At 40.6% G+C, this 22,056-nt stretch overlaps 1 protein-coding gene across 1 annotated transcript in view; it reads left to right on the forward strand.

The window, feature by feature from the left end:
• Positions 1-352: 352 nt before the first annotated feature.
• LOC121873162 overlaps positions 353-22,056 on the forward strand; it is a 433,416-nt gene continuing 411,712 nt past the window's right edge. Inside the window, exon 1 of the mRNA XM_042376488.1 lies at positions 353-814. Within this exon, the coding sequence (XP_042232422.1) occupies positions 694-814 (121 nt within the window). The 5' untranslated portion in view covers positions 353-693. The remainder of the gene's footprint in view (positions 815-22,056) is intronic.

Below are 22,056 nucleotides of genomic sequence, written 5' to 3' on the forward strand. Positions count from 1 at the left end.
GACCTTTTGGTGAAGAATATAAAGGAAAAGAGACGTGACCGATCGCCCAAGCGGCTAACAAGCCGATCAGTGGCGAAGAGGATAAAAGTAAAAAAAAAGTAAAAAGAACAGTTCGAATAAGCTAACAAGTGGTGGAAATGATACATGAAAAAAGAGGCGATGAATGGATAAGTGTTCTCTTGTGAGTCGCTGGTGCATTTTTGCTATCTGAGTTTCCTTTGAATTCATTGTAGTAATACTTTTATACACTTGAAAAATAATAATTCATAATTTGACGTGAAAAGGGTAATAAATGGGTAAGTGATCCCTGTTAAGTTACTGGTACGTTTTCTGTGTGTTATGAGCGACCGGAAGCAGCCATCTTTGGACCAGCTGAGCCACTTGTGACCCTCCTCCTCCCTAGCACCTCGCTCGCTCCTCCCCAGAAAATGACTCCATAGTGGCACTCGTTGGGCTCGTACTCGTTCTTGCATGCAGATGCAAAAAAATCCTGTGAACTGGGCATAAAGCTAGGGGAGTTTAGAAGCATTGGCGGCGGCTATCATCGCGATTGTGACCATAGCCGATGACGACAGATAATTATGGGACCTGTCAATCTATAAAAGCTGAGCTGTTGTCCCCCCTGCATTTTTATTAAGTTACTGTGAGGCGTGAACGACTGGATGTGTAACAGGACCACCAGTGGATGACAAAATGAAGAAGCTGTTTCAGAGGATAGATCAGTCTAACAAGGACCAGAGTCACACCAGTTTCCTGGGCAAGGTGTTTGTGGTGGGTCGTCACACTGTCACCGTCGAGGAGGTCATTGCCGAGGGTGAGTCATACATCTAGAATTTTTTACTTAATATCATAACACATATTCACATAGGTACAAAATTCGGTATTATTTCACTTGTTGCCACTAAACGAATCTCGGGAATGTTATAGTTGAAATCAGTAGTTTTGACAATTCTAAGACATTTTTCTTCAATGGCATATCTGGCGCAAATTACAAATAAGCTTGATAGTTTAACAATTGGTGAATATGTAGTATCACACCGGTCTTTATTTCCGTATTAAAAGTATGTATCTCTTAATATTTACACAATTCTAAGACATTTTTCTTCTATGATATTTCCATCGTAAATTAAGGATAACCGAGGTATTAATTTTTCAAGATTATTACTTTCGCTCAGCCGCAAGTGTCGCCATGATTTGTTACTTGTGGCGGAGGTGGTCTGACCCCCCTGCTCACGCATCGCTCCAGGCCTCCGTCTTCTTTCTTTAAGCATCTGGGGCATGAACAATGGGTTAGGTTAGGTTTGCTTTGTTGGTTGGTAATATAATTTATGGGTATTATTTTACTTTTGGACATAGCTCGCCTGAAAATTATAAATTACTCAAACATTTGGATCTCCCTATTCTGAGCATTTTGAACCCCATAGTATATACATGGCAGAAATGGATAATAGTGACACAATTGAATTTAATTGATTTTAGGAACTTTTCAGTCTTTGTCAGGAGATGTTACTGGCGTGAAACTGAGTTAGTTGTGGATCATGCAGGCGCAATATTGACTGACATCATCCAGTTGTGACCAATGATGTATCGATATCGGCCCGCGAATTTTTTTTTTACCAATCACATTAGCATTTTTCAAAGCAGCCTGGGTAAGGGTTTGAAAATCTATGGCTTGGAAATTCAATGACCAGTGTGACAATGGCTGTGGTTGAGGTTGGGTGTCAATCGTGCTCCTACGATTATTTTAAGTTTATTGCCGAGTTTTACGTAAAAGGCGATAAAGCTATAGAATTTCTACGTAATGACAGTGTTCTTCCTAATTGTTAATTTAAACAATTCTGAGACACTTTTCGTGGCTAATATGGAGGACTTAACAGCCTGTCTCAGTAACAGTAAGTTTGCTAGGTTAGGTTGGGTTAGTTTAGTTTAGTTTCGTTTCGTTTCAGGAGTTAAGGTTAGGTTAGATTTGGTTTGGTTAAGTTAGTTTATCCTAACTTGAACTTTTAAATAAACAGTTTTTAACACATTTGCCATAACTATGAAATTGTCCTCTATAAAACACAGTGAAGTTGCGGCATTTATAAATTCGTATTTTATGAAAAGTCGGTGTTTGTGAAGTCATAAGTAATTACCCTTTTCTTCAATGGCATTTCTGGCGGAAATTACATTTAAGCTAGATTTTTAGCATTTTATTATATATGTTCATACGTGGCGGTACACACCCAGAACATCGAACTACTGTGGTGCTCCCCTGGTTAGGTTAGGTTAGGTTAAAAACTGTTTTTCCGGTGATTTTATATTTATTTTGAACACTTTTTACCTTATTTTGGTAAATTTATAGTATCACACTGGTCTTTATTTCAATATTAAAAATAGGTTTTCCTATGTATTTTGATGAGTTTCGAACGAATTTGATTTTAATTTCCACCGGAAATCACGTGTTTTGTAGATTACCCCCCCTCCCCCCCCCACCCAACAATCATAATGGGGAAAGTTGGATTTTTTTAATAAATAACATTATATTACCAACCAACCAAGAAAACCAAACCTAACCCCCTGTTGGAGGCCTGGAGCTATGTGTCAGCAGGGGGTCAGACCACCTCTGCCATAAGTAAACAAATCATGGCCACACTTGTGACTGAGCGTAAGTAATAATCTTGAAATTTTTTTAACTCAGTTATCCTTAATTTATGGTGGAAATATCATAGAAGAAAAATGTCTTAGAATTGTGTAAATATTATGATACATATTTTTAGACGGAAAAAAAGACCGGTGTGATACTATATATTCACCCTTATTATTTATAGCATAACACATCAAAATCCATTGGAAAAACATAGTATCAACTTCGATTTCTTGTAGTGGCAACAAGTGAAAATTTACCCAGAATTCTCATAAATTAATGTACAGGCAGTGACAAAACAATATGCCATCTCAAACCAAGAAATCCTTGAGGCTTTATTTATTTAGTTTAATTTAATATTTTTTTTGTGAGTGGGAGTTACAACCCTACAGATCAGGCACACCTCACACCAGATCATAGCTGATGTTAGGTGCTGCTGAAACTGGGACTGTAACAGCTTGTGTGAGGTGTAATTAAAAGATGGGTAATTTTTAATTTAAATCCAGGTTATATGTGGACAAGTTGAGGTTGATTACCATTTTAGGATATGCGAGGTCAAAGTCGTGTGTCATTTTTGTAAATCTTAAGTTTATGGCCTTCGCTTTATATCTTGATATTGTTTTATGAAGTGGTTCTGTGTTTGTAATGTAGAGGCTACCTAGCCCACAGGCTCTGTGTGTGTAATGTTGAAGCAACCTAGCCCACAGGCTGTGTGTGATGTTGAGGCTACCTAGCCCACAGGCTATGTCTGTAATGTTGAGGCTACCTATCCCACATGGCTCAACTCGAGAACTGTGGTTGGTCAAAACTACAAATTGGCTGTATTTTACCCCACATTTTCCTTCAACTTCAAAGCCCTGCCCACTTTGAACAACTAATATTATGTGTAATATTGTTAAAATAATAAAAAAATCTTGATTTCCGACACAAACATTATCAAATACAGGTTAACATACTTACTTGTTGAAGGTATTGGATCATCTTTAGGGAGTGAAGAGGCAGCAGTGGTGGGGAGTGAGGAGACAGCAGTGGGGGACTTCTTAAAAAATATGTCCAATTTAGACCGCACAATTTGCCTTTTCTTGTCCCTGTAGCAAGCAAGTGCATCTTGGATCAGTCTGTCAACTTTTGCAAAATGCTCAACATTTTGATCCATTTCTTCAAACATTTGCATCCCTTTATTAATAGTAGCAAATGCCTCTGCCATTTGTTTCACTGAAAACTTTTTGGGGGGTGCAGGTTGTTGTTCTACATTTTGAACTCTCTTCTTCCTCTGCAATTTTCTGTGCCTCCAGTTCAATAAGATCCTCGTTACTTGGCTTTTCTGCTACACTTTCCACCAACTGCTCAACATCTCCATTATCAATTTCTAACTCCAGCTGTTGACCCATCTGCACTCTTTTGTTACTAATCTCAGAAATTGCTTCATCTTCATTAAATCCTTTGAAACTGTTCACATATCTTTTCAGTACCTTTTTCCATATTCCATTCATGCACTGTCCTATAACCTCATCCCATGCTGCAGCTATGTTCTTTGTACATTGCAAAATGTTGTAGTCCTTCCCAAACTCTCTTGAGCGTTTTCTCACGTTCAGTAGCAGCAATAGCCTGAGCGAAGGTCGTACGTAAATAATACGCTTTAAAAGCAGCAATAGCACCTTGTTCCATGGGTTGGATGATAGAGGTAGTGTTAGGTGGAAGGTAGACTACCTTAACATCGGGGTGCAGGTTGTCCAGGTGTGGTGGGTGTCCCGGAGCATTATCTGAAATTAATAAAATCTTGAACGCAACCCCTTGTTGCAGACAATACTCCTTGGCTCGTGGAATGAAGCAACTCAGGAACCAATCTTCAAACAATGCTAGGGTCATCCATGCTTTCTTATTACTGTACTGCGATAAAACACTGGCAGTGTGTGCTTGCTGAAATTTTTAAAAGCCCTTGGGTTCTCTGAATGATATATCAGGAAGGGTTTTACCTTGAAACCAGCTACATTTCTCGCCCAACAGAAGTGTGATTCGGTTCTTGAATGCCTTGAATCCCGGCATGGTTTTCGCCTCTGTGGATGTATGTCAGTTCTGGCATGCGCTTCCAGAAAAAGCCAGTTTCATCCACATTAAATATTTGCTCAGGCAAATAATTTCCCTCCACGATGACATTTTTTCTAACTCCTTAAAAGCTTCGGCAACACCCACATCAGCACTTGCTGCCTCTCCACTCACCTTTACCTTGTGCAAACTGTAACGTTTCTTAAACCTTTGGAACCACCCATGACTTGCTGTGAAGTTTTGGTCGCACTCATCTCCTGCCTGCTCCTTCAGGCTTTCGAAAAGGCTTCTTGCCTTAGCCTGTATGGTTAGAAGGCTTAAGGGCACATGCTTTTGCAGCTGAGCTTCCATCCATACCACAAGTAATTTTTCCATCTCATGAAGAGGACCTTGTCTTTTTTTCCTTATTATTGTTCCCTTTATAGGTACTGATCCTTTCACTACCTCACGAATTCGTTCCTTGTCCTTCAAAAGTGTTGATATCGAGTGAGAGAAGCCAAGGTCGCATGAAATGGTTGCTTCCGTTTTTCCATTTTCATATTGCATTATTATTTTAATTTTCATCTCAAAAGTAATCGATTGTCTCCTTTTCTTATCAGCACCACGAGAATGCCCACTTTTACTCTTGCCAGCCTTTTTAAAGGGAATTAGAATTTTTTTTTTTTGTCAGTACACAGCGTGATCACTAACAACGACGGCCAAACACCAACTGAGCGGGCTACAGCGTGGATGCTGTACACCACTAGGCGGCCCAGCCCACGCTGTTGTATGGGACCGAAACGTTTCGGTACTAGAAAATACGTAATTTGAAAAATATTTTAAACGACCACAGCAGTCATACGTCCGGGTTTGGGCTTGCTTTACGTATTATGGTGTTGGTGAACTAGTAATCTTCCCTAGGAACCAGATGATGAATCGGTACAACTATCTTGAGTTGCTCAGTGATTTCTTACCTGAATCATTTGATAAAGCTAAGACAAGCTTTTTCATGCAGGACGGTGCCCCATGCCACACTGCTAACAGTGTCATACAGTGGCTCAAAGACTGTGAGGTACCTTTCATTATTGACTGGCTTGGCAGTAGTCAGATCTCAACCCAATAGAAAATTTGTGGTCCATTGTGTCATCTGCTCGACACTGACACATCATCAATCCCGAAGTTAGAGGCGTCTATCAAGGATATCTGGGCTAACTTGCAACCTGACCTCTTGCAAAACCTTGCTGATAGTGTCTCTCGAAGGCTAAAGGACACATTACAAAGAGAAACATTATAAAGTATTTATTGAAGTGGTAATGTTACTTGACTTTATTTATATTACAGTAAATATGCAATTTTTTTTCAGCAGGCAGACATTTTATGATAGATTAAAATCTATAATTTTTCCTCTTATTTTTTTGTATGCGCTGCCCACTACAGGTGATTTATGATGGAAGATTTAAAAAAAATGGGAAAAATATAAAATTAAAGGAAAAAGTCTTATTGTTTTTATTACTAACAATCATCCAAACAACACATGTGGAAAATATTGAACATTTCCACAAGTAATTTCTACTGCTAACCATCTTCACTACTACTACTACCTGTACTACTTTGCAGTCACACAGAATTGAGTATGTTGAGCATCGAGCTATGATACAATGATACGAGTTATTAAGGATGTCACCTACGTTGGTGAGTTCTGAGGTGACTAAAGAGGCCGATATGGGACCAGCAGGGGCATTCACAGATGTTGCACATGTGGATGGCTCCATCTAGTGCGGGAGGGGCAGTGGCAGTGTCTTTCCAGTGTTGGCACTTGTCTGCCTCAGTATACAGTCAGGCTAACTCAAAAGTATTGACACCTTCTTGTTTGGTGCTCCTCCAAGCGTTACGGTGTGCAGTAATCGTCTCCCAGGTGAGGGGTCGATTTGGTACTTTTCAGGTTTGTCTAAAGACTATCCTTATACCTTTTCAGTTGACTGCCAGCATTGTGTTTCCTATTCATTAGGTGACTGTAAAGTATCTGCTTTGGTATTCTACTGTCGTCCAACGTAGTTGTTCATGGGTAATGGTAGCCTCGATGCTCCTACAGTTGGTGTCAGCGAGAATACTGGCATTTGTTCTCTTGTCTTTCCAGCAAACTCGGAGGATGGAACGTAGACTATGTTGGTGAAAGTTCTCAAGTGCCTTGAGATGCTGCCTGTATGTGACCCATGTCTCCCTGTTATATAGCAGGGTGGGGAGGACCACTGCTCGATATGTACAACTTTGTAGATAATTTCAGCTCCCTACAGCTGAAGACATGGGTTTGGAGCCTGCCAAAGGCTTGAGATGCACATCTGATCCAATGTTGAATCTCTTCATCAATGTCCGCAGTGGTGGACAGGTGGGAGCCGAGATACCGAAAGTGGGTAACATTAGAGAGGGTAGTACCATTAAGCTGGATGGATGGTGGAGGTGTGGCTGAACCAGGGGGATGCTTACAGAGAATCTGAGTCTTACGTACATTCACCTCAAGGCCGAAGTGTGCATACGCATCTGCGTAGGTGTTCAGGATCTCCTTTAGGTTGCATTCAGTGTGAGTGACAAGGGTGAGGTCATCTGCATACTGAAGTTCAGTAATGGAAGCTGTTGATACCTTTGTTCCTGCTTGGAGTCGTCTTATGTTGAAAAGCCCTTCATCCATTACTCAATGTCCACCCGCTGCCTAAATTGGCACTGGCAAGCGTAAGGAAGGCAGCCAAGAAAATGGAAAAGAGAGTTGGTGCCAGTACACTTCATTGTTTTACCCCCGTTTGGATGGGAAAGAACTCAGACTGGGTGCCATTGTGCAGGACACTGCCGTTCATGCCATTGTGGAGTTGCCTCACAATGGTGATGAAATTTGGTGGGTTGCCAAAACGGCTGAGGGTCCACCAGAGGGCTTCCCTGTTGACTGAGTCGAAGGTCTTGTTAGGTCGTTGAAGGTCATGTACAGGTCATGATGCTGTTCTCTGCACTTTTCCTGTATTTAGCGGGCAGCAAAGATCATGTCAGTTGTGATATGAGATGGTCTAAAGCCACATTGAAATTCTGGGAGGAAGTTTTTTGCTTCAGAAAGAAGTCTGTTTAGGAGGACTCGAGCGATAATCTTGCTGGCTACAGACAGCAGCGAGATCCCGCTGTAGTTGCCACAGTCTGACCGGTCTCCCTTGTTCTTAGAAATATTGATGATGGAGGCATCTTTAAGAGCTTGGGGGATTTCCTCCTTTAATCATATACAGTGGTCCCTTGGTTAGCGAACGCCTCTATTAACGAAATTTCGGTTAACGAATTACCTTCCATAAGAATCTTCAATTCGGTTAACGAAAAAAATTTGGTTAACGAAAATTTTACAAAATCGTGTCAACATGTTTTCACCTGCTTTCGCCTGCTCACCAGCTATAGTATTAGTCCGCCAATACAGTACAGTAATCGGTTTTAGGGCTTAAATTCATTACCATTTGAGTAAATATCAAGAAGGTTGTACAGTGGGGTATGCTATAACGAATCTAATTGGTTCTAGAACCTTGTTCATTATAGCATTCGTTCGTTATAGGATTAATCCGTTCCAGGCCCCCCAAATACAACCACTTAACACTGAAAAATATAATATAAAATTGTAAAAATTGTAAAATAGTGCATAAATATGCATCTAAACCCCTGAAATAAAGAATATCGTTAATACTTGTAGTACAGAAACAATAAATTAGTAAAAAAGAATTTTTTTTTTTTTTTTTAATAATGTTCGTTGTAGGAGTTTCGTTCGTTATAGCATTCTCAATTTTATAGGTAAAACCGTTCGTTATAGGAATATTCGTAGTAGGATCCGTTCGTTATAGCATACCCCACTGTACTATTCAATAATTTTCCAAGTCTTATATTAAAATTTTTAGTCATTTTAACAATTATTTAACATAATTGAAGTGCAGGGAACTAGATTTTAGCGCACCAAACAGCCACTTGACTTACCCAAAATGGCGTCAGTTTGTGTCTGCTCAGTAAAGGAAGCATCTTGCTTGAGACACTCTTGAACATAAACTATTTTTATGTTTTTACAGTACAATCATTGGTCATTCTGAAATTTATTTTACTTATTGACAATAAATAGTGCAGTGCAGTGTTGATTTAAAGAAAATAATCTTGAATTACACCAAGTGAACTTAAATTTTTTTGGGTGAAATGGCAGCATGAAGCATGGGGTGATTTCTTTTCCACCCCACTACCTTCTTTTCTCCCTTCTCCTCCACCCTCACTTCTAATTCCCATCATCATCAACCAGGAGCCTTCTACATGCACACCTCAAAGTAAGTGTACTTTACTGCATTTATTTTTAGTTTGTATGTAATTTTCGGTGAGCTGGAACCAATTACCCAAAATCCCATTGACACAATGGTTTCGGTTAACGAACGACCTTCTGGATCTTTAACCGAGGGACCACTGTATTCTCCAGGAGAGAGTGGAGATGGCTGGTAATCAGAGGTCCTCCTGCTTTATACACCTCGGCTGGGATTCCATCAGACACTGTGGCTTTGTTATTTTGCATCTGTTTGATGGCAGTTGCTACCTCATCCAGGGATGGAGGATAGCTGAGGTGGGTCAGCTCTGAATGCTGAGGTACCTGCTGAGTAGTTAGGACATCCACATCAGCGTTTCAGTTGAGCAGTGAATGGTAGTGTTCTTTCCAGTGCTGAAGGATGCCTTCATCATCTTTGATTAGGTAGTTACCGTCAGGTGAGCGGACGGGGCTGCACCGTGAGTGATTGGCCCATAAAATGTTTTAGTGGAATTAAAAAATTTGCACATCTTGTGTTGATCTATAAGTTGTGTGTTTCACATGCTTTATTTTTAAACCAGTCGTTCTATACACTGCGAAGTTCCTGTTGGGCCACCGCTTTCTTTTTGCGGAAGGTATCGGCTTTGGTCCGAGACTGAGGGTTGTTTTGCAAGTCAGTTAAAGCAGCACGTTTATCATTAACGAGTCCATTGATTTCTGGGTCATTTTCATCAAACCGGTCCTGGCGTAAATTTTCAATCTGGCAAGTTTTTGTCATGAGAGTCGAGAATACCCCATTCGACACTGGGATTTGGTTTGTTTATCAGCCCATGGTCGAGCTGTTCTCCTGACCTTAGTGTTAAAATCTGTTCTGGAGGCTTACTGCCTTCGCCGTTTTCGGGCGACGCGAAGTGAGAGCTTGGCTCTGACAAGCCAATAATGAGTGGCACAGTGGCTCAGACTGAGCCACGCATGGCTCGGGTGATAAGACATCTCGGCAATCTCTTTCTCTGACAATGATGTAGTCAATGAGATGCTAGTGTTTGGATCGTGGGTGTTGACACGAACCCTTGAACTTGTCGGCCTGCCTTAACAAAGTATTGGTGATAGTGAGGTTGTGTGCAGCACACTTGCTGAAGAGGAGTAGGCCGTTGATATTACACTTGCCTAGTCCATTTCTCGCTATGGTTCCCTGCCAAATGTCAGCATCTCTGCCAACTTTAGCATTGAAATCATCAAGGAGCACAACCTTATTTTCTCTGGGGATAGAGGTTAGCACTCTGTCAAGGTTGGCATAAAAAGCCTCCTTGATGTCATCCTCTGCATTCAGTGCTGGGGCGTATGCACTGATGAAAAGGGCATGACGTGAGTGATTCAGTGGGACTCGGAGCGTCATGAGGCGCTTTTGATCCCAACAGGCATTTCAGTTAGCCTGTGTAGGATCCGTTGGCGGATAGCAAAGCCAAGTTCATAAATGCGGTTTCTCTCCGCAGCAAACTTACCCCTCCAGAAGGTGTTGCCAGACCCCCGTTCTGTGATTTGACCCTCGTCTGTGAGCCGGGACTCAGTGATAGCTGCTATGTCAATGTTATACCTAGCCACCTCTTTTGCCACAAGGGCAATTCATCTTTCAGGACGCTCATTTGTGCCAGTATCCAGAAGGGTCCTGACATTCCATACAATGACCATAAGAGGTTGTATAGTTTGTTTTTGTTTTGGGTTGTGATTATGATTGTGTTTTTGACCGCATGAGGATAACCTTACTGGGTGTGGTTACCCAGTCAGGTTGGATGTTTAGGCAGGCTATGTTTAGGGCACCTTTTCTAGCCCTCTCCCCTTGTGGGGTGAGCAAAGTGGCTTTTCGAAAGGGCTGCTCAGCCACATAGACAGGACTGCTGCCCAGATCCCAGTACATAAACGACCATCTTATCTGTGCCGCCCATGTGCAGAGTTGTGACTAGAGACTCCCGGCAGTCATCTCTGCCTGTCCCCATCGCCACTCCTCCGTTGCCATAGGACTTGGGGTATAGGAATTTTAATGATGATGATGAGCAGAATGATGGCTGCGCGTGAGTTGATTTATGTGGTGAGGCAGGAGCGCAGGCTACAACCACACATCTTGGCTCTCCCTTTTCCTGATCCAGTGGTGCAAGTGTTGCAATGACTGGGAAGAGGGAGAGTTGCAATGGACTGCCCAGTTTGTTGGGTTTCGCCTTAGTAGCCTGTCCATCGTGCATTGCCTTCATTCTTTGGTGTAGTCGTTGGGTTCCCATGGTGGTCATTTCTTCCGCCTATACTGCTGTTGGTGTGTTGTTGGAGCTCTGTAAGCATGTCTGCCTGATGCGGGGCTCCACTGCAGGTTTTGTGTTCGGGGTTTACTTCTGTAGCCTTATACTTACCAAGTTTAATCTGCAAGGCAACTGGGCAGTGGTTGGTAGGCACCAGAATGTGTCCACATGCCAGTGAGCCTATGCGCCGTCCCTCTGGGGCGCTCTGCTACTTCGAGATCCACTGCTGGTCTAGCCTTGGCCCATGAGGCACCCAGTTACCATGTGGTGTCACGAGGAGTCTTGATGGTGAAGAGGCTGTGTACTGGCAGGGTAAGGCTTATGCATGCTGCTTCCCTGTTCGCCACAAGGGTTAGCCAGCGGCCGCAGCTGAAAGTGAGAGGAAGCAAGCAGTGCTTGTACCTTAACACTAACATAATGTTGCCACACTAGAAGCATTACACCACTCTGTGTGCTCACACACCCACCCACTATTACCCCACAGGCTGAATGGCTGTTATATTGTGGCTACCTAACCCATAGGCTGTGTGGCTGTTATATTGAGGCTACCTAGCCCACAGGCTGTGTGGCTGTGATGACTGTATTGCATTCTTAGAAAATAGCATATGGTACAGGCATCCCTCGAAGTACTGTATGAGTGGGTTAGGTTCCCCCAAAAAAACATTCATTAGGAGAATTTATTTATCATAAATAGATAAACATACGGAAAATATTGGGTTGTCCACCTCATCACTGCTGTCTGCCAAGTACACCAGAGCATGCTTGTAAATTGTGGCCACAGTAGAAGCAGCCAGACCAAGATCTTTCCCAATTTTGGTTGGGCCATCACCACATTCATGATTCGTAATTACTTCCAGCTTTTTCTCAGGAGTCGCAGCCTTTCGTGGTTTCTTTGGTGTAGTATAGGTAGCTGAAGATTCAGCTGAACCCTAGGATACCATAACAAATACAGCATGCCCTTCAAATTCGCGGGGGTTGGGTTCTCAAAATGGCCGCGAATCGCCAAATCCGCAAATAACACTTGCTAACCGTGTGGGGGTACATTTTTACTTGTGTACAAAGAAATGTATACTTACTTCCTTTGTGTTTGTCCTTAAGACAATTATTTCTTTTACCTGCATTGTATATGTGTGTGCGTGTGTGTAGACACACAAAAAACACATGAAAATAAATAATAGTGGGAAATCCTCTCACAAATAATCAGAAAAAAAAATATTAAAAATGTTGGGTCTACCCTGAAGTCTACTCCATGCTTTGCTATTAATAAACCATGGAGTGGACTTGAGGTTAGACTCAACATTTGCAATAATTTTTTTTTTCTGATTATTTGTGAGAGGATTTCCCATTATCATTTATTTATACGTGTATGTGTTTTGTTTGTGTGTGTGTGTGTGTGTACATGCATGCATGCAGACACACACACACACACACACACACACACACATATATATATATATATATATATATATATATATATATATATATATATATATATATATATATATATATATATATATATATATATATATATATATATATATATATATATATATATATATATACATTTGTACCCCACTTAACGCGGTCAATAGAACCCAGAGGGTCCCGTGTTAAGTGAAATCCGCGTTAAGTGAACAACAGAACATATGGGATTAATTCCAATAGAAACCGGCCCGACCCCCAAACTCCACTTTTTGAAGACACATAACTATGTTGTAGTAAAAATAACATCTTAATTTTATGATGGTACATGCACACAATTAATACTTAAGAGAAATAGAGAAATACAGTCGCCAAGTTAATGTCCATTCAAATAATGGACTCAACTCCCTCCCCCCTCTCACACTACACTGCTGGCTCTTCCCTCTCTGAGAAATTTTTGGGGGAAAACCACTAAATTTTAATAAATAATACCTCAAACTAAAGTTAGGATAATACAATTGACATTGCTGGATTCCTTGTAAGACCAGGAATATTTTGAATATAAATGTCATATATTTTGCACAAAAGATAACATAGTTACTCAGAAAATTTTTTTATCTAAAATTTGTATGTCTAATGCAAAATATATGATGTTTATATTCAAAATGATCACCAAATTATAAGAATTCCAGCAATGTAAATTATATTCTGGCCGGGTAATTTGTATGAATTTTATGAGCTAAAACAAATATCTTCAGTTAATAAAAAAAAATAATCTTCACGACACTATCTGTCAATCAAAGTACCCCACCTTGCCTCCCCCCTCTTCCAACCGCGCGGTCAGTCCCAACCCTCCCCCCCACCCCCCACCAAGAGAAAGAGTGGGTGAAAAAAATAAATTTTAACATTTTGTATTAAATAATACCTCAGATTAAAGTTAGGATAATATAATTGACATTGCTGGATTCCTTGTAAGACCAGGAATATTTTGAATATAAACGTCATATATTTTGCACAAAAGATAACATACTTACTCAGATTAAACATTTTATCTAAAAATTTTGTCTAATGCAAAATATATGATGTTTATATTCAAAATGATCATCAAATTATAAGAATTCCAGCAATGTAAATTATATTCTGACCGGGTAATTTGTATGAATTTTATGAGCTAAAACAAATATCTTCAGTTAATAAAAAAAAAAAATATTCTTCACAGGGTAACAGATGGTCGGTCGGTCCCTCCCTCCCCCCCACCCCCCACCAACCGTCCCAAGGAGATGTGTGGGAAAACCAGAATACTTAACTTTTTTGTAATAAATAATACCTCAAACTAAAGTTAGGATAATATAATTGACATTGCTGGATTCCTTGTAAGACCAGGAATATTTTGAATATAAATGTCATATATTTTGCACAAAAGATAACATAGTTACCCAGAGAAAAAATGTTATCTAAAATTTGTATGTCTAATGCAAAATATATGATGTTTATATTCAAAATGATCACCAAATTATAAGAATTCCAGCAATGTAAATTATATTCTGGCCGGGTAATTTGTATGAATTTTATGAGCTAAAACAGGCAGTCAGGCAGGGTGGCAGGTGGGGCAAATCTAAAAATAGCGTCTCGAGCCGGACACTCACCGCGTATATGTGGAAAAAATCCGTGTTAAGTGAAAGTTCAGCTCTGGCGAGGCACCGCGTATATGATAAAACGCGGTAAGTGAAACCACGTTAGGCGGTATATATATGCTGATAACCACAAGGAAAGAAGAAAACACGAAGTTCCCAAGCGCTTTCGTGTAATTCACATCTTCAGGGGTGAGTACAGACTAGAGAGAGAGTAATACAAACCAAGGTGTATATATACAGAGGAGGGTGAGACCAGGTCCACAATGGTCAGGTATTAGGTAATGACCCAACTAATCTTTACCTGACCATTGTGGACCTGGATGTATGTGTGTGTGTGTGTGTGTGTATATATATATATATATATATATATATATATATATATATATATATATATATATATATATATATATATATATATATATATATATATAAAAATTACTGTCTCTAGAACGACTTGCTCCCTGTCCCGGCCAAGAAAATGCCAACAACATTAAAATTACCCTTAGACATTCTTGGGTACATCCAGGGTGTTATCTGCAAATACAGTAAAACCTCGATTAACCGACCCTGGATTAGCCACTTTCGGATTAACCGTCAATCCCGAACACACACGCACACACCCCACATTTAGTTATTTATTTATTTATTTTTTTACGGGGATTAGCCCACCCGGGCACAGGTCACTGACCCACATTGGGGCCTTGGGGGCGATAATGTAATAATATTAATAATGATAATGATAATAATAATAATAGTAATAGTAATAAAGAACCATAAAGAAATGCAAAAATGAAAAAAAAATCAAGAGTGAGAAACAATGTACCTGTATGTATGTTGTGTTGTCAATAGTAAGAGAAACAATTGAGACCCTGCAATTGTGTGTAAATGAGGCAGAAAGACAGATCAGCAACCTGGGACTTGGTCACAATTTTTGTGATGACATATGTTCTTTGACTTTTCCATTTTTTATTCACGGTTTCTGTGCTGGTTCATATTTATTTACTAAAGTGGTTAATGTTTTAAAGCAAATTCTATTGAAATATGAATGGCAAATGAACAAAAATGAATAGAGGGAATTAAATGAGGTAGGTTAGGGAAAGGTACTTTGAAAATGTATGTTTTATTTCCGTAGACTTTATGTACTATTAACCAACCTTTTGGATTATCCGTCGGCCCCTTCCCCCCCATATGTGGTCGGTTAATCGAGGTTTTACTGTATTAGAGGATCGGGAAATAAAAATCCACGAATTATCCAGGTGTACTGTTCACACTAATAAAGAGAGATCACTTCACACTCACAACAAATGGAGGGACGCTGCTTGTGGGAGGGAGGTATGATCAGTGAGCAAGAATACGTCTTTACGCATTTCTCCCTAAGATGGCCATGCCAGCTGACTCCTGGCGTGCAAAATAAAAAATTTTACTCAGGCCCAAATTCGTATAAGCAGGGGAAGCTTTCTTTTTTCGAAACAGTAGTGATGTCAATTTAGGACATTCTTACAAGCGTATTTTCGTTCCACGAACATTTGTATCAATGGATACCGGTATCTGTATAAGTAAACGAATACTGTACTGTACAAAGAGCAATATCGGTAACACCAACATGGCATCATAAAAGCAAAAGTAATATCTCCGTTAGCCAGAATCCCTCAAACCCGGAACTCTACGATAGCCGGAATTTAAATTTTCTCTGGATGTCATTCCCAAAGGTGGAATTTTCCGGAAGATTCCGGCTTTGGGAACGATTTTCGGAGGGGTACATTTTTCGGAAAATTGAGATACATTTTCCAGTACCCGGAAAATTTCAGGGATGGAGGATATTTTTCCGGGTTCAAGAGGTGATGTAATGGGCAATTTCTGGAACTTCCAATAACTTTTTCCATTACCCGGAAAATTCTGGGGATGAGGGATTTTTTCTGGCTTTGAGAGAGTCGTCTCGTTACCTGGAAATCTCTCATTCCCAGAAGTGCTCTGCACCAATCGTTCCGGCTAACTTACTATATAACCATTTTATTTTAAATCAATATTCATGGTCAGATATGCAAAAGAAAATAACTGAATATTTAACCCTTAAGCCCCGGGTTAGGGCAGTACCTCTCACGCGGGGTTAAACCGAGAAAAAAATCAACATTTCCAAAATTAAATAAAAAAAATGGCGGGAAAATAGGCGGACGTTCTGGAATGTCACCCGGGGCGCGCTAGTCGGATGTTCTGGAACGTCACCCGGGGCCTAAGGGTTAAACGTGATAGTTTTGTACAAGAGTCAATGCTGCTGTAAAAAAATGGTAGTGATTTAGATAAGTCATTAAAACAATATTTCAAGAATAAAGTGTAGACATATTTATGAAAGAAAAATAACTGTTTGAATGGAGATTAAGGAATAACTTAAAAAATAGGGACTTGGCATTTCATTTCTTATTAAAACAACTACCTTAAGAATCATACATGTAACAGAAACAGACGACCAGGTGAGAAGGTTGGGTCATCTTACCCTATGACCTGACTACAGACAGCTGCTGTGCTTATGAAGATTAGTAGGGTCACAGCCTAATGACCAGACCATTGTGGACACCTACGGTCCCCTAGGGACTTGATCTCACTCTCCTCTACTGTATATATTAGCCTTGTCAAGTATTTCTCCTTAGTCTGTACTCGCCACTGAAGATGTGAAATTACACGAAAGCTCTTGGGAACTTCGTGTTTTCTTGTTTCCTTGTGGCTATCAGCATATACCTGGATCACGCGTAAACGAAATAACAGAACATATGGGATTAATTGAAATAGAGACTGGGCCGACCCCAGACTACCCTTTTTCCAACAATACGTACGTTGTAGTAAAAATAACATCTTAATTTTATGATGGTATATACACACATAATATATAAATAAAAAACTACACTACAGTACAAATATAAAGGTGTTCAACACTAACGTTAGGAGAAGAGATGGGTCGGCACACGGGGATGGCGGCTGGTTCCGAGGCAGAGGGCAGATTAGTGGCCCTCCGGTGAATCACTATCACTATTCACAGAGGTTTGCAGGGCCTCCCTGACAAACCCCTCAAAGTCCATATCGTCACTGTCACTGACTTGGGCTGGCTGTGGTTGTGGTAGGTTGCGAGCAAAGAAGTCCGTTATACTACGTAGACGATTAGCATTGATGTTGTGGCGATACATCTTGAGATACGGCTCCATAGACTGCAACAGGAGGTTATTTGTAACTTCATAGCGGTGATTCACTGGGTCTTTTGAAAGGATAAGCTTGACTTTCTCGACATACTCGATGGTCTCCTTTACATCACTTTGACTTAACTGTTGTTCTTTTTCTGCCGTACCACCTCCCTCCTCACTGACGTCATCATCTTCCGACATCTCGTCGGCAGTCACCTCAGGTTGCCTGATTACCTCCAGGATGTCGTCGTTGGTGGTCTCGGAGAAGCCTGCAGCTCTAACACACTGTGCAGCTTCTCTTGCGAGGTCCACTGCCGCTGCAACAGACTGAGCCTCATCAGCCACAGGTTGCCTCTGCTTCCCACCTGGGATACCCTCCAACACATGCCGCCACGCGTGACGAATCGTTGCCACAGACAGCTGCCCCCACCAAGAAACCAACAGCTTTCTTGATGTTAAATTTTTTCCAAAACTGTTTGATGCGCATTTCATGCTCCGCCAACTCTTCTTCTGGATCCTCGTCCTTGCTTTTGCTATCGGTGTCACTCAGGTTCCGCAATTCATCCTTGGTGTTGGTCAAGTCATTAAGGAGCCGAAACTTCTTTGCGGAGGAAGCAGCCTTGACATTATATATCAACTCTTGATCCATGGGCTGGATTAATGACGTAGTGTTAGGGGGAAGGAAGACCACTTTTACGTTGGGGTGACGATCCAGCAATAGGGGGACGAGTGTCCTGGTGCGTTATCAAGGAGCAACAAAATGTTAAATGGAACATCATGTTGCTTGCAGAATTTCTGGACGTCAGGAACGAAACAGTCGTCAAACCAGGAGAGGGACAGACCAGCGAACATCCACGCCTTCCTGGAGGTTAGCCAGTGGACATTAATCTTGCTCATGTCCATGTTCTTGTAGGCGTGCGGCTTGCGGGCTGTGTGGATCACCGACAACTTGAGCTTACAGGTGCCGGAGGCATTGGTGGTGAATAATACGTTGATGCGCTCCTTCTGCAACTTCCGGCCCCTACACTTGCTGGCAGACATGACTATGAGGGTCTTGGATGTTAATTTCTTCCAAAAGAGCCCGGATTCATCCATGTTGAACACCTGATCGTCGGTGTACTGTCCTTCCTCCATAATTTCTCGTAAGAATGGTGGAAAATTCATGGAGGCAGCACGGTCAGCACTAGCTCCTTCAACAATTTCAATGTTCGTTATTTTGTTGCGTTTTTTAAACCCTTGCAGCCACCCAGCGGAAGCAGTGAAGTGTTTGGGCTCTGCAATATCCATTTTCCGCGCCACTGCTACGTACAGTTCACGGGCGTAGTCCTGCACCGCGTGAGTGTCCACCGCCACGTTCCTTCTCGCCTGACGAATCAAGTAGCTCACCAATAAACCCTCAGTCTTGAGCAGCACTTTATTTTGACAATATTTCACCATTGATGCACCTGCAGACTTTGTGATGCTCATGTGTACTTTAATCTTGGCGGCATCCTTCTTGATCGTCCGGATCGTAGATTCGTTCACGCCATGCTGGCGCGCCAAATCAACTTGTCTTGTTCCTTTCTCCAACTCCTGCACGATTTTGTATTTTACTTCATAGCTTAAAGTGCGTCGTATCTTCTTGGGCTTGGGGCGGCTTGGTCCAGGTAATTCAAGGTTTTTCTGGGGTGGTGGGGGTCCAGCAGATGCCATTGTTGAACAGATCAGCGGGCACAAGAGAGAACAGTATACGCGGAGGCTGAGAACAATGAGACTGGCGCAGCTTAGGTCAGCGATTATTCCCTTTGGTGGCAGGCCACGTCATGTTACATTAGACCAATCACAGCTAGCGGCAGAGGGAGGTAAGGATGCGTGGCCCAATCACAGTCCGATACGTCAAATGACGTCAGCGATAACGTATGAGCGACATACTGCACCCCATCCCCGCGTATGGTCAAGAATGTACCGCGTAACTAATAACTGGTGCGTCTCGCGCCGCTTGCCGCTTAAATGATGGAATTTACCGCGTAACTGATAATCGGCGCGTCTGGTCATGTGCCGCGTAAATGACCAAATGCGTAAAGGAAATCCGCGTAAATCCAGACTATACTGTGTGTGTGTGTGTGTGTGTGTGTGTGCGTGTGTGTGTGTGCGTGCGTGGGTGCGTGCGTGCGTGCGTGGTTGTACCCCACTTAACGCGGTCAATAGAACCCAGAGGGTCCCGTGTTAAGTGAAATCCGCGTTAAGTGAACAACAGAACATATGGGATTAATTCCAATAGAAACCGGCCCGACCCCCAAACTCCACTTTTTGAAGACACATAACTATGTTGTAGTAAAAATAACATCTTAATTTTATGATGGTACATGCACACAATTAATACTTAAGAGAAATAGAGAAATACAGTCGCCAAGTTAATGTCCATTCAAATAATGGACTCAACTCCCTCCCCCTCTCACACTACACTGCCGGCTCTTCCCTCTCTGAGAAATTTTTGGGGGAAAACCACTAAATTTTAATAAATAATTCCTCAAACTAAAGTTAGGATAATACAATTGACATTGCTGGATTCCTTGTAAGACCAGGAATATTTTGAATATAAATGTCATATATTTTGCACAAAAGATAACATAGTTACCCAGAATAAAAATTTTATCTAAAATTTGTATGTCTAATGCAAAATATATGATGTTTATATTCAAAATGATCACCAAATTATAAGAATTCCAGCAATGTAAATTATATTCTGACCGGGTAATTTGTATGAATTTTATGAGCTAAAACAAATATCTTCAGTTAATAAAAAAAAAATAATCTTCGACACTATCTGTCAATCAAAGTACCCCACCTTGCCTCGCCCCTCTTCCAACCGAGCGGTCAGTCCCAACCCTCCCCCCCACCAATTGTCCCTTCAAGAGATGTTGGGTGAAAAAAATAAATTTTAACATTTTGTATTAAATAATACCTCAGATTAAAGTTAGGATAATATAATTGACATTGCTGGATTCCTTGTAAGACCAGGAATATTTTGAATATAAATGTCATATATTTTGCACAAAAGATAACATAGTTACTCAGAAAACATTTTATCTAAAATTTGTATGTCTAATGCAAAATATATGATGTTTATATTCAAAATGATCATCAAATTATAAGAATTCCAGCAATGTAAATTATATTCTGACCGGGTAATTTGTATGAATTTTATGAGCTAAAACAAATATCTTCAGTTAATAAAAAAAAAAATATTCTTCACAGGGTAACAGATGGTCGGTCGGTCCCTCCCTCCCCCCCACCCCCCACCAACCGTCCCAAGGAGATGTGTGGGAAAACCAGAATACTTAACTTTTTTGTAATAAATAATACCTCAAACTAAAGTTAGGATAATATAATTGACATTGCTGGATTCCTTGTAAGACCAGGAATATTTTGAATATAAATGTCATATATTTTGCACAAAAGATAACATAGTTACTCTGAGAAAAGTTTTTATCTAAAATTTGTATGTCTAATGCAAAATATATGATGTTTATATTCAAAATGATCACCAAATTATAAGAATTCCAGCAATGTAAATTATATTCTGGCCTGGTAGTTTGTATGAATTTTATGACCTAAAATAAAAATCTTCAGTTAATAAAAAAAAAATTCTTCACACGGTAACAGATGGTCGGTCGCCGGTCCCTCCCTCCCTCCCTCCCTCCCTCCCCCCCACCCCCCACCAACGTCCCTACTAGATAAATGTGTGGGAATACCAGACTGTTTACCTTTTTAGTAATAAATAATAAATCAGACTAAAGTTAGGATAATATAATTGACATTGCTGGATTCCTTGTAAGACCAGGAATATTTTGAATATAAATATCATATATTTTGCACAAAAGATAACATATTTACTCAAGAGTAAACATTATATCTAAAATTTGTATGTCTAATGCAAAATCTATGATGTTTATATTCAAAATGATCATCAAATTGTAAGAATTCCAGCAATGTAAATTATATTCTGGCCGGATAATTTGTATGAATTTTATGAGCTAAATTAAAAAAAAATTATACTTCACCGTGTAAAGGGGTACACCCACCGCGGAATGTGAGCATCCTGGGTTCTGGCAGGGCACCGCGTAAACGTGGAAACGCGGAATGTGGGACCGCGTAAAGTGAGGGTTGACTGTATATTTCATGTAAATCCACAATGAAAACGTGGATAAGATAAATCTTGATAAAATCACACGGGAAAATGGAAACAACGGAGCACCTTAGCTTTCGTCTTTATTCAAGACATCTTCAGAGGCAACTGGATTACATGGACAGAGAGAGGCTTAAATATACAGGGTGACCTTAAAAACATGAGGTCAGGTCATAATGATGTCATCCACTAATCCCCACACCAACACACACGTAGAGGAGCTTAAGAGAAGGGGGGTGACGTGACTAGTCAGGCCAGGTAAAAAATAAGGGACCCACAAAATAACTATCATACATCTAGATCAAAGGTTTTCAAAGCATTTTTAACTTTGGGCCACTGACAAATAAATTTATGTAACATATTATCAGTTTTGAACTGACCATCACTAAGGTTTATTGATTTTAATTCCTTAATCAAACTAGCTTCAACCAG

Source organism: Homarus americanus, unplaced genomic scaffold (assembly GCF_018991925.1).
Source record: "Homarus americanus isolate GMGI-L3 unplaced genomic scaffold, GMGI_Hamer_2.0 scaffold32929, whole genome shotgun sequence".
NCBI classification, from domain to species: Eukaryota; Metazoa; Arthropoda; class Malacostraca; order Decapoda; family Nephropidae; genus Homarus; species Homarus americanus.